Source organism: Amphiprion ocellaris, chromosome 1 (assembly GCF_022539595.1).
Source record: "Amphiprion ocellaris isolate individual 3 ecotype Okinawa chromosome 1, ASM2253959v1, whole genome shotgun sequence".
Classification (NCBI taxonomy): domain Eukaryota; kingdom Metazoa; phylum Chordata; class Actinopteri; family Pomacentridae; genus Amphiprion; species Amphiprion ocellaris.
The window spans coordinates 34,803,988-34,817,739 of record NC_072766.1 but is presented as its reverse complement, the minus strand read 5'-3'; the positions used below and the strand labels follow the sequence as shown (position 1 = coordinate 34,817,739).

The following is a 13,752-nucleotide window of genomic DNA, read 5'->3' as shown; positions in this document are numbered from 1 at the left end:
ACACAAAACGTCCCTGGGTGGGCTCGAACCACCAACCTTTCGGTTAACAGCCGAACGCGCTGACCAATTGCGCCACAGAGACAACTGTTTTTGTGACTGGATAGCTAGAAGTCACATCTATAAATGACGTTAGTACAAGACAGACGCAACATGTTAACTCTTAATGCTGATGACACCTTGCTTCATATCACCAAGCCTGATATTAATATCTCAGCCAAAAAGATCAAGCAATTTAAAGCAACTCCACTCCAGTGTTAACTGGAAGTAGTCAAGTAGCCTCAATTAGTTTCAATTGTAGTCTGAATTTCGTATTCATTTGCTTTGGATATTAGGATGTAAAGACGACTCATTTCCTTTGTGACACCACAGTCAGACTATTTTGGCATTTTTCTTTAAATCTCAGCAATGTTAGCTCATCATTAAAGCATAAAACGTCTCTGGGTGGGCTTGAACCACCAACCTTTCAGTTAACAGCCGAACGCGCTGACCGATTGCGCCACAGAGACATGTACAGCTTTTATATTGTGGCATGATTATGCATCCATAAATGATCTTCTGACAGATATGTGGGTTTGGGTACCTCCTAATTGAGGAGGGGGTCTACAGCACCAATTATCAGGAACTGATGACAGTGTCTTGACATCATTCCCTGTAAAATTTCACCACCATGGACTTCTTGACTCATCCCTCACCTGGCTGTTTCAACACTGTTCACACCTTGAGTATGTCAGTCTTGGGTCATTAACATGCCATTAGTCGTGTGTTAGGGGGAAGAATAAATTCTATGGATTCATAGTCAGTCAGAACTGTGGAACCCTGTTGGATAAGTGGTGAAACACCTTCAAGAACTATATACAAGTGGTAGAACAATTTCAGACAGTTATGATTGCAGCATCACAGAATGAAGAGTCTCAGTTCTAGGTTTTTCTAATACTTAACTATGCTCACCTTTTCCCTGATATTAACTGGCTATTGAAGCACAAAATGCCTTGAGTCGGCTTGAACCACCACCTTTTCAATTAAGAGCCGAATGCACTGACTGATTCCGGTACAGAGACCTATATGACTTATAAATTGTGGCAAGATCACACATCTATACATTATATTTCAACAAAGATATGAAATAAGTCCTTGACATTCTGGACAGAGAGCAGAGATGGTTTGAGAAAAGTGAAGGAAGCCATCTGTGTTAAACTGGAAAAAAATACTTTTTTCAAATCTTTTATTACAGAGATAATGCTATTTTGCATAAGGCATATCTGGATGGACCTAGTTCACCAACCTTTGGGTTCACAGACAAAGGCATTAGCCAGCTGTTATCAGGTAATGCACCAAAAAGTTCATGTTCAAACATAAGTGACAGTTTCAGTTGTAGTCTGATTTTCCTGAATTAATTTCGGGTGTAATGCTTATTCTCATATGTTTTATTCATTCTGCAACACCAGAACCATATCATCACTCCAGCTTTTTCTAAGCCATAACCAATCATCTTTTTCATCATGTTAACTACTTATTTTGACACAAAATGCCCGTGCGTGAGCTCGAACCACCGACCTTTCGGTTAACAGCCGAATGCGCTAACCGATTGCGCCACAGAGACATCTGTCTTGGTGATTGGATAGCTCGAAGTCACATCTATAAATGACATTAGTACAAGACTGACGCAACAAGGTATCTCTTTATGCTGATGACACTTTGCTTCATATCACCAAGCCTGATATTAATATCTCAACCAAAAACATCAAGCATTTTAAGGCAACTCCACTCCAGTGTTAACTAGGAGTAGTCAAGTAGCCTCAACTAGTTTCAAATGTAGTCTGAATTTCGTATTGATTTGCTTTGGATATTAGGATATTAAGGTGACTTTCATTCCCTTTGTGACACCACAGTCAGACTGTTGTGGCAATTTTCTTTAAGCCTCAGCCATGTTAGCTCATCATTAAAGCACAAAACATCCATGACACCAGAACCATACCGTTGCGTTCTTTAATCCTTAACCAGTCGCTTTTTTCATCATGTTAACTTCTTATTTTGGCACAAAACGTCCCTGGGTGGGCTCAAACCACCAACCTTTCAGTTAACAGTCGATTGCGCTGACTGATTGCACCACAGAGACAACTCTTTTGTCAATTGGAAAGCTAGAAGACACATGTATAAATGACGTTAGTACAAAACAAATGCAACAAGTTATCTCTTAATGCTGATGACACCTTGCTTCATATGACCTCATATTAATATCTCAGCCAATAAGACCAAGCAATTTAAAGCAACTCTACTCTGGTGTTAACTGGAAGTAGTCAAGTAGCCTCAGCTAGTTTCAAATGTAGTCTGAATTTTGTATCGATTTGCTTTGGATATTAGGATGTCAAGGCAACTCTCATTTACCACAGACTGTTATGGTAGGTTTCTTTGCATGTCAACCATGTTAGCTTTTCATTAAAGCACAAAACGTCTCTGGGTGGGCTCGAACCACCAACCTTTCAGTTAACAGCCGAATGCGCTGACCGATTGCGCCACAGAGACGTACATGGCTTTTATGTAGTGGCAAGATTACACATCGAGAAATGAGCTTCTGACAAATATGTGGGTTTGGGTACCTCTTAATAGAGGAGGGGATTTGTGACACCAGTTATCAGGTACTTATAACAATTCTTGAGATGAATCCCTTGAAAGAGTCATCACCACTGACTCCTTGGATAGGTGGTGAAATGCTTTCAAAAACTATACTCAAAAGATAGAACAATTTCAGACAGCATCACAGAATGAAGAGTCTACATTCCTGTAATTCTTGAACATAGTCACTTTTTTCCTGACATTAAGTGGCAATTTAAGCACCAAATGTTCCTGGGTGGGCTCAAACCACCAACCTTTCAGTTAACAGCCAAATGTGCTGACTGATTGCACCACAGAGACATCTGTGGCCTTTGAATGGTGGCATGCTGATACATCCATGGATTATATTTGTACAGATAATTGACATTCTGGAGAGAGAAGACAGATGGTTTGAGAGAAGGGAAGGAAGCCATCTGTGTTAAACTAAAAAAAAAGGAAAAAAAAAAAAAAAGGCTTTCCAAAACTGTAATTACAGAGATAATGTTATTTAGTATAAAACATCCCTGGATGAACTTAATTCACCAACTTTTGGGTTCACTGACAAAGGCATTAGCCAGTTGTTCACAGCTCCAAAAAGTTTATGTTCTGAAATTGGTGGTTGGGTCCTCGTGTTTCAGTCCACAGCCACCAGATTTTACTATTAACTTCAGGAAGGATCATGCATATGTTGCATTAGTGGAACAAATGGGTGAAGCAAGTTGTTTCTTAATGCTGATGACAGATGAATTCCAGCCACCAAACTTTTGCTCAACGGTCAAATGTGCTGAATGATTACCCCATAAAGACACTGTAGCTTCTGTGTAGAAGTGTGATTGCTCTCAACTTTTAATCCTTACCTACCCTCAAAACAGAAACCACCTGTTTGTTTTTGTAGAAAGCATAAGTGACAGTTTCAATTGTACTCTGATTTTCCTGAATTAATTTTGGGTGTAATGCTTATGCTAATATGTTTGAATCATTCTGCAACACCAGAATCATGCTGTTATGTTCTTTAATCCTTAACCAGCCACCTTTTTCATCATGTTAACTACTTATTTTAGCACAAATACGTCCCTGGGTGGGCTCGAACCACCAACCTTTCGGTTAACAGCCGAACGCACTGACCAATTGCGCCACAGAGACATCTGTTTTGGTGACTGGATAGCTAGAAGTCACATCTATAAATGACGTTAGTGCAAGACAGACGCAACAAGTTATCTCTTTATGCTGATGACACCTTGCTTCATATCACCAACCCTGATATTAATATCTCAGCCAAAAAGACCAAGCAATTTAAGGCAGCTCCACTCCAGTGTTAACTAGAAGTAGTCAAGTAGCCTCAACTAGTTTCAAATGTAGTCTGAATTTTGTATTGCACCACAGAGACAACTGTGGCCTTTGAGTGGTGGTGAGATCAAGCATCCATAATGATCTTACTACAAGTATGTGGACAACAAGTCCCATTGTGGAAGAATGGTTTTTGAGAGATGTGTGAAGGAAACCATCAATATTAAACTGGAAAATCTATCTTCAAACAGAGGAGGGGGTCTGCAAAACCAATTATCGGGAACTCTTAACAGTGTCTTGACATAATTTCCAGGAAAGTTTAACCACCATTGACTCCTTGACTCATCCTTCACCTGGCAGTTTCAACACCATTCACACCTTGAGGCATTAAGTCTTCTGTCATTGACAGGCCATTAGCAAGGTGTTTTGGGGGAAGAATATTTTTTGGACTCATAATCAGTCAGTTAGAACTGTGGAACACTATTGGATGATTGGTGAATTGCTTTTGAGAACTATACTCAAGATAAAACAAGTCAGACAACTTGAATCTGCCATTCTTGTGACACTGCATTCATACTGTTGTTTCAGGTTCTTATAATAAATCATCATCACCTTTTCATCAAAATTAACTGGGTAAATAACATCCCTGTGTGGTTTTGAACTGCCGGCCTTTCAGTTAACAGCTGAATGCACTGACTGATTGCACCTCAGAGACATCAGTGGCTGTTTACTTGCGGCAGGATCACACATATATAAATGATCTTTCTACACCATTTTGTACGACAAGTACTTTGCTTTGTCTTACATTACCTGGCAGTTTCAAAACCATCACACTATGAGGCAGTCCAGAATTGGGTCATTAACAGGCCATTAGCCATGTGTGGTGGAGGGAGAATAATTTTTGGGACTCATGATCAGTCAGTTAGAACTGTGGAACCTTGTTGGATGAGAGGTGAAATGCTTAAAAGAACTGTACTCAACAAGGTGAAACAGTGTCAGACAGCTAAACTCTTCATTTTTGTGATGCTGCATTCATACTGTTGTTCCTTAACAATAGTCACCTTTTCCATGGAATTTACTGATTATTTGAGCACAAAACATCTCAGGTGGGGCTCAAACCACCAACCTTTCCATTAAGATGTCATTGCGCCTACCATTGCAAATCTTGTGATCTTAACTAGTTTTAAATGTCGTCTGAATTTGTGTTGATGACGAGTCTCATTCACTCAATTTTTGCATGTTTCTCAAACTCTGTGCCAAAAAGAAACCAAAGCGCATCAAGATCCAGAAAATAACTGTTCCTTTTAATGTGCACCGCTATGTGCAAATGTGACGCTGTATTCAAACGGCAAGCATGAAATGCAGCTAAATTTTAATGCTCCATCACCCTAAATATTAAATATGACAATAGTTAAATCTTAAGTCATGATGAGAAGAAAGTCACACCCGATACAACCCTGTCACTGTAACTAGTGTTGCTTTGCAAAGTAGCAGTAACTGATTTGATTTTACTGAAATTTCCATGTTTTGTTGCAGTTAAATACCTGTAAGTTTAATATTTAAATTAATTTTGTAAAGATTAATTTATTAAACTAGTTTATTAATTGAAATCAACAAGAAAGCTGAAGATACAACATATTGTATTTGTGTGATCCTTTATTTCCAACTGCGCCAGGCAGATTATCCAAATATAGATTCTCGAAGCTAAAGATTTTTTTATGTGATTGATCCATGACAAATATAACTGGACTTATGCATAAAATTGAGGCATTAAAACTCATATGTGTGTTACACAGTTTGGCAAAGAGCCTTAAACAAACCAGTAACTGCTGCTTTGTGCTACGATGAACAATTTTTATAAAAGTGTAGGTGTGTAGTAAGAAACCGAGACACAGTTGTGGCCCATTTTCAGATCTGTTATTGTTTTTGTTTGGTGACACCACAGGTGAGATATCAGCGCTTTTACTGTCCAAATAAACTGGACTAAAGGCCAGTAAAATGCAGCAGAGTTTGAATAAGCCAACATTTTCACATGCTCGGTTAAAAGCACTAATTAGGATTACAAAGTTCAAGAAATAGTCGTAGTTGCTGTGAGCTTTTAACAGCTTCTGTTAAATCGCTCAGTGTGAAAGAAGTTATAATGGTGGCCATTTTCTTACAAGCAGTTTACCACTTGAAGCGGAGCCTTTTAATATTTATGGTGTTTACATTGTGCTCTTAGTGCAGCTGAATGTTGAGAAGCCTATACCTTTCCATTAAGGTGTGAGTTCTTAATGGATGTTAATGTGATCTGGATAAATGGAGCTCTTTTCTCAGGCCGCCTCCGTTAATGTTTGCATTTTCGCACGCTGTGGGATGCAGATTGGTGTGTTGGGTAATTTCTGTTACATAATCTAAATATGCCCGCTGTGACCTTGATATGAAGCGACCCGTTAAATGAGAGAGCCTCGTGTGACTCGATGGCGTGGTGACGGTGCGCACGCGAGTCTTTTTCATCTTCCAGGAGCCGCTCACAATTTCTAATTTTGAATACTCCTAATTCCCTGCCCCATTTCCTCACTCCCTCAGCTTGAACGAGTTAAATTTAGCCGTTTTTTTGTTTCTGACAGTGGAGAAAATGGGACGCCGGAAACAAGGCCACATCAAAGCAGGTTCTCGTTGCTAATCAATGCCTCCCTCTCCTCCACAGGGAACTATGGCTTCCTGGACCAGATCGCAGCTCTGAAGTGGGTCCAGAGGAACATCCACGTGTTTGGAGGAGATCCTGGGAAAGTCACCATATTTGGACAGAGCTCAGGTATGAAAGCAGTAAACAAAAAAGTAAACGAAATGTGTCATTAGATCATGCTGGGTTGCACACACACACACAGTAACACTAGTAGTGAAATCAGAAAAGGTTTAAAGCCACAGAAAGACTCCTACATGAGGTGTTTGATTATATACAACAAAGTTAACACCTAGTTTTAAGTTACGGTAGCCACTAGCTCCTAGTAATACATACAATTATCAGTGTGAATCTTAAGGGAAATCAAGTTAACCCTCTGAATTTTGAGCAGTTTCTGTAGCTTTTCCCTCACTGTGGGCTTGTTTGTCACTGCAATATTAAGTCCTGCACCTCCATGGAAACAGTGCCACCATGGCTAGAAGTGAAGAGAACTCAGACATGTTTTCTCTGCAGTGGGACACAGGTTGAATGTCTGGAAAAACTGGATTCAACATGTACAACATTTTCCCAGGTGGCTCTACAGGTTCTGGATATTTACCTACATACTCTACAAACTGTTTCACACTACTCTGCACATCAACTACAGAAACATGTTTCACCATGCTGAATGTATCATCGAAAAACTTGCTCCTCTATACCATTTTTGAGCCATCCTGCATTTATGTTTTTTGATCCAGTCCATTTTGTTTTCTTCTTGTCGTCTCCTCTTTGCTCTGTGTACACACTGCCTGCAGTTCAGCTGAAAACTCTACAAACACAGCTGAGTCAGTCATGGCTTCTCAGTGGAGCTGAGTAGCTGAGAATTTTTTTTTTTTACTGAATCTAATCAAGCAGTTAATTTTTGGCAAATTTTTGAATTACAGGTGAAGAATATAGTGATTTTGATGAAATCATAATTTTAAAGCTCAGATTTGGTTAATTTTCCTAATGAAACCACACGTAACATTGGAAAGGTGAAAACCTGATGAAAATGACTCTTTTTGTTTTTGTGATTTCTGGCTTACAAATGGTGTAATTTTTGCATTTTGTTGTTAAAAAAAAATGAAAACCTGTTTTTCCAACCCACCAGCTGGTTTTGCGCTTCAGAGCATTGATGAGCAGCTGGTTTCACATGTAAAGAAACTGCACATGCTGGTGTCAACACGGCAATGACTGCTGCAAAGAGGATTTAAAAGCAAGAACTAGCACCTAAGTAGATAATTTATCATTTTCACAGCTGCAGTGAAGAAAAAAAATCTTTGATATGAAGGAGGGAAACTGTTGAGGTACTTGTTTAAGTGTACACAATTATTTTATGATAATAGTTATAGAGGTGCTGGCTTATGGCTTATTCCACATAACGAATCAGCAGCTCACCTGTTTTTGTTTTTTGGTCTGGTGAAGGTGGGACCTCCGTGTGGACCCTGATGATGTCCCCGCTGGCCAAAGGTCTTTTCCACACGGCGGTGGACATGAGCGGCTCGTGCATCTACAACGCAACGCTGGAACAAGCCGAGTCCGACAACCTGGTGTTTCTGAGAAAGACGAGCTGCAAGGATGTGGCATGTCTCAGACGTCTCTCTGTCAAACAAGTCCTGCAGGTAAGAAGCAAGATTCGGATCCTCAAAAAAGCATTAATCGCCCCTTGGACATTTTCCTCTTTTATTGCTTTTTAACATTGATTCATAGTCAGTTTAATTTGGCTTTCTGACAAGAATTTACTTAAAAAAAAAAAAAAAAATCGTGTCAACATGAAAATAGATTTCTACAAAGTAATGTCAGTTAATTATAATGTAAAACAAGGGATTACATAATTATTCACACCCTTTAAAGTGACTTATCTAATTCTACACAAGTGTAGCCAATTGGTGTTAGTCATACAATTAGTAAAATGGGGATTATCTGAGTGCATTGAATGTTTCTCAGTGATTGTACAACAAAGACGTCTGCATTTGGAAGGTCCAGTCACTGGTGAATCACCACTCCTGGATATAACTACACCATGAAAATAAAAGAGCAGTACTCTGCAAGCAATACTATCGCTGAATATCCCTTGAATGCAGTTAAATATCTCAATCAGAAAAGGAAGGAATATGGCAATCTACCAAGAACAGGCTATCCTTAAAAACTGAGCGACAGCGCAAGAAAGAGATGAGTGAGAGAGGCCACCAAGACGCCTATGACTCCCCTAAAGGAGTTCCAAGCTTGAGTGACTGAGATGGAGAAGACTGTGTGCTTACAGCTATCAGATGTTTTTTACCAGTCAAAGCTTTATGGGGGAGTGGCAAAGAGAAAATCAGTGTTTTCCTATTAAGTTCATATTAAATCTTGTCTAGTGATCGCCAGAAGGTGTGTGGGAGACTCTGAAGTCAACTGGAAGAATGTTCTTTGGTCTGATGGCACTAAAATTAAGCTTTTGGCCATCAGACTATATACCAAACAGCATGCATCATCACAAACGCACCAACCTTACTATGAAGCATGATGGTGGCAGCATCATGATGTGTCTCAGCAGCAGGTAGAGGGTAAAATGAATGCAGAAAAGTGTAGTGATCACTGAAAGAGCAACCTGATGCAGTCTGCAAGAGAATTGTCACTTGGGAGAAGGTTTCGTTTTCCAGCAAGACAATGGGAGCTTCACAGAAATAGCTTAAAGACAACAAGGTAAATGTTCTGGAGTTGCCGAGTCAGAGCCCAGACCTCAATCCAACTGAGAATTGGTGGCCAGATTTGAAAAGAGCTCTTCTCTCACGATCGAGGTGTAACCTGACAGAAGTTGAGCTTTGCAAAGAAGAATGGCATAAAATTGCACTGTCCAGATGTACAAGGCTCATTGATGCCTATATTTTAAGTTTTTAGTTGAAATTACTTTGAAATCTGTTTTCACTTTCACAAGAAAGAGTCTTTTTTTGTTAAAATCTTGTCCAGACAGATAAATTAAATTGACCGTGATTTAATTTTGAAAAGCAATAAAAGAGGAAAACTTTTAAGAGAGGTGAATACTTTTTATTGGCACTCATCTATGCAGAGTTTTGTGTAAAGAAAAAATTAAAAAGAGCCAAGGGCTCAGAGAGAGGATGTTCAGTAATTAAAGAAATCTAATAACAGAATATTGCATTAGGTAGTTATTCTCTTTAACATTCTCTTTAATATTTGAAGATTTCATAAAACATCTAATTCATAGCTTATCTCTCTCTTATGTGATCAGCAAAGACATTTTGACAAAATTTAAAATTGCCTTTTCATTCTGATGGATTAGAAAGTCACATCCAGGTATCAGAGGACCTGAACTTCACAAATTTTACTGTGAAACTTAATGAACAAATGAGACACTAAACATAATGGAGAGACAAATCTGAAGCCGTGATTAAACACAGGTATTCACCCCCTTCCCTCGGAAACCCCCATCAGGATTTATTAAATACAAGATCCTCTGAGGAGGAACAAAGCCATTTCATTTAGGAAGAGCTTCAGTTTAACATTTGCAACTGCAACCTGCAAATGAATTATGAATAATACAAAGCACTGATGACTGCTAAAGTTTTATAAGTGCAACATCTTCCTGTTCTTTCCTGTTTTAAAATGTCACAGTAAATGTTTCAAGCTGCCACTCAGAATGGGAGAAAAGAAGACTTTGCATCTTATTTATGCATTTTCTTGTTTTTATTATTATTTTTGCAACATTTTTATTAAAAACTTGACTTGAGTTGTGATTCATAAGATTAAGTAAACAGATGAATTTTCAATTATTACACCAACTGGTTGAAATAAGCTTCCTTTCACACCTCGTTAAACAACATTATTCATTAATGTAGCCTTTTCCTGACCCCAGAAAGACACTCTGCACTCCAAAAATGGCTCCAAACACAAGACAAGACTCTACAGAGAGTTTTTACAGCTGCACAAGGATGATTACATAACAGGTCCTCCACTGATGTGCCTGTTTAAAAATTGTGCGACTGCTTGCGGTATTTTGAATGCCTTGTCCGTATCTCCACTGTCTTAATTTAGACACGTAATGCACTTGACTGTATTAAAAATAGAAAACATTTAATTGTTAATTCTAATTTTACATATTTGCAGCCTTTACACCACCAGTCATTTTCAGACCAGTATTTGTGCAATAAGAGTTCGTATGATACATGTTTTTTCTTTATTTTACCAGGTAGGACCAATTGAGAACAATTTCTCATTTACAGTGATGACCTGGTAAGAGGCCCCAGCAGGAATAACGACAACAAACAATACATATACAACAAAGAACACACAAGTGTTTAAACAGAGATTAAAACAACCTAGATTAATGCTAATAATTCAGTGAAAACAGTCAGCATGTGCAGCAGTCACCTGGGGTCTGCTGCAGCTTCTGCTTAAACATGTAAAATAATGGAAGAGCTGACTGAGAGATTTCTGGAGGGAATTCCAATCCTGCAGCAACTGCAGCAAACAAAAGGAATTCTGGCCAAAGACAGTGTGAACCTTGGGGATAATGAGTGTTATGAGATCACTGGACCTCAGGTGGTAGTTGTTATGGGAGGGCTGTAGGAGGCTGGAGAGGTATTGAGGTGTCTTCCCTGATAGGGTCTTTTAGATGAGTAGAAGCCAGTGTTGGAGTCGCATGGTGTAAAGGGAGGGCCAACCCACCAGTTTGTGAAGGTCACAATGGTGGGTGGAGAAAGGTGCACTGGTAGCAAGATGGATGGCTGAGTGATGAAGGACATCAAGCCTGTTAAGGGCCACTTAGGGGCCATTTTATAGATGACATCACCGTAGTCGAACATGGAGAGGATGGTCATCTTCACAAGAGTGTTTTTGGCAGAGTAAGTAAGGGAGACCTTATTACGGTAAAGGAACCCCAGTCTGTATTTGATTTCAGCCTGAAGAATATTGATGTGAGAAGCAGAAGAAAGTCAGGAGTCCAGCTAGAGACCAAGGTACTTGCAGGAGTTGATGAACTCCAGATCTGAGCCATCTGCACAGGTGATCTTTGGGGGGCTGGAGACACTGTTTGTCCAGTTGAATAGCATACATTTTGTTTTCTTGGAATTGTCCACAGGATCCATCAGTTTGTCACATCCCATTAATTGTTTATGTGAAACACACTGTGTTGCATGCAGGTTGTGTTGCAGCGCGTCGCCCCAGAGTTGCCCGCAGCTCATTTGCATAAAGTAGACTTGACTTCCACTTTATACAAATGAGGCGCGGGGAGCACAGGTCCGACCTCTCATGAAACTTTCATAAAACGTCTAAACTAGTCGTGGTTGAACTAAAATGAGGACAGATTCAGCAGCGTATTTTCTTGCCTCAAATGCTTTCAGAAATACTTCTCGCTGAAAGCTTTTCGTAATAAAAGAGAAAGTTTGCAATGGAGCTGCAATATTGGTCCAACGTTTCTACCAGAGTGGCGGTCTGAAGGGCTGTCATGTGACCACCTACTGGCCCACAAATGACACGCCCACCAAACAGGCAATATTCAGATTGTGCGTTTCCATGCGAGCAAAAATGCCCCTGTGGACACGTACCATTAGTTTTGGCTGGTAAGCAACTTGTGTCACACACTAGACGCCGCTGCAGTAAAGGATATACAGAAATTGAACATTGACTCTATTTTAGTCCATTGATATTCATGCTGATGTTTCCCAGGCCGTCCCGTGGCAGGAGTACCCCTCCTGGGCAGCAGATGAGTTGGTAGACCTCCCCACTAAAGGCCACTTCATTGGCCCAGTCGCAGTGGTTGATGGATACGTCCTCGAAGCTCCACCTTTCGAGGTTTGGGAGAAGAAGGGAAGCTACAATGACGTCCCTTTGCTCATCGGGACGACGGAACAGGAAGTTGACTTCAGGTTAGAGCTCACCTGGTTCACGTTCTTCACAATCAGCTGGTGCTGAGTTCGAACTAAACTCAGTCTTTGTGTTTCCTCCACAGCCCTCCATTTGAAAACATCTCCATGTGGACATGGGGCGACTACCAGTGGTTTGTGACAGGTAACATCAATGAGAGCATGTAGGTGGCTGTAGGTAGCTAAATTGTCAGTGGATGTTGCCACTAAAACCTCTTTCAGACATGCTCTTGTTTCCATTAATGTGACGACTTTGTGTCTGAACGCTGCTTTTTTTTCCATAAAAAATGTTGGCAAAATGTAAAAGTTGGATCTTGTAAGTTTTTTGTTAGGGGTCAGCCAACGTGGGTTTTTCAGGGTCAATACTGTAGCCGATTATTGGTAATCAAGAAAAGCCAATAACCAACATTTGGAAGCAATATGCTTTAAATGTACTGTTTCAACAGGATGTGATAGCAGGGAACCTGTCATTCATAACTAGACCTCTTCATTAATAAGGGTGACTGTAACTGAATATGTAAAATAGAGACAGGAGCGATTAAATTAGGACGCTCTCCTCTGTTTATGTGAGATCAACTGAGATTAATCAGTTTGTCTCCTGCAGTTCTATCTGCTGTTCCTCTATTTTCTTAATATTTCACTGTCCTACCACTTTTCTTGCCCACTAAGGTCCAGATCTTAAAGCTTTACTAATTATTGTTTTCCAGACTCTGTTTCAGGTTAATCTGTGGCTGCCTTCTAACTTAGCCGCTGGCAGTTAGCATAGCCTTAGCCACTGTGAGAGGAGCTAATTTCCTGGTTTGTGTCAGCGGCTTGTGTTCCTTGTTCAGTTTCTGCTTGAGAAACATTTCTGATTCCACAGAGTGACGACAGACACCGAGGAAGCTGTATCAGACCTGAAGTAGCACATTTAATTTATCAATAAAAATAATGATAATCGGCCAGGCTGATAATCGGTCTATTCCTAGTTTTTGTATAATTTTAACATGCCACAACTGCATGCAGTCACATTAATAGATAGACACACACAGGTAAGAGTCCCTCACTTTTCCCTCACAGTTCCCACTTTTTAGCAGCAATATTTGTTCAGAAACATCACAAAGTCCTCCCTGAGTTTATTACGTACCTGCAGGATCCATGTGAGCTTCTCCAAAGTAAGACAGTTACATACATTTTTGCAGGTGATTTCATTCAATACATGTAATTGTTTTTGCCTTCTTCTACTCGGTATAGTGCATCCATGTATATGTAACCGATACTGCCACCTTCTGACAACTCTAAAAAATCTAGTTTGTCCACTTCAAAGCCGCTAATTGAAACATGGCTAAT

The 13,752-nt window shown here is 39.8% G+C and overlaps 1 protein-coding gene and 4 non-coding genes across 5 annotated transcripts in view; 1 reads left to right on the top strand and 4 right to left on the bottom strand.

Annotated features, from left to right (window-relative positions):
* Positions 1 to 13,752, top strand: part of si:ch211-71n6.4 (para-nitrobenzyl esterase) — a 38,092-nt gene that overhangs the window by 7,482 nt on the left and 16,858 nt on the right. The window contains exons 4-7 of the mRNA XM_023279226.3: positions 6,569 to 6,676; positions 7,988 to 8,184; positions 12,227 to 12,426; positions 12,510 to 12,568. Coding sequence (XP_023134994.2) covers positions 6,569 to 6,676; positions 7,988 to 8,184; positions 12,227 to 12,426; positions 12,510 to 12,568 — 564 coding nt within the window. The remainder of the gene's footprint in view (positions 1 to 6,568; positions 6,677 to 7,987; positions 8,185 to 12,226; positions 12,427 to 12,509; positions 12,569 to 13,752) is intronic.
* Positions 9 to 82, bottom strand: trnan-guu (transfer RNA asparagine (anticodon GUU)). The gene has a single exon. It is a non-coding gene; the product is annotated as a tRNA-Asn (tRNA).
* On the bottom strand, positions 433 to 506 carry trnan-guu (transfer RNA asparagine (anticodon GUU)). The gene has a single exon. It is a non-coding gene; the product is annotated as a tRNA-Asn (tRNA).
* trnan-guu (transfer RNA asparagine (anticodon GUU)) lies at positions 2,450 to 2,523 on the bottom strand. Its single transcript has one exon. It is a non-coding gene; the product is annotated as a tRNA-Asn (tRNA).
* Positions 3,662 to 3,735, bottom strand: trnan-guu (transfer RNA asparagine (anticodon GUU)). Its single transcript has one exon. It is a non-coding gene; the product is annotated as a tRNA-Asn (tRNA).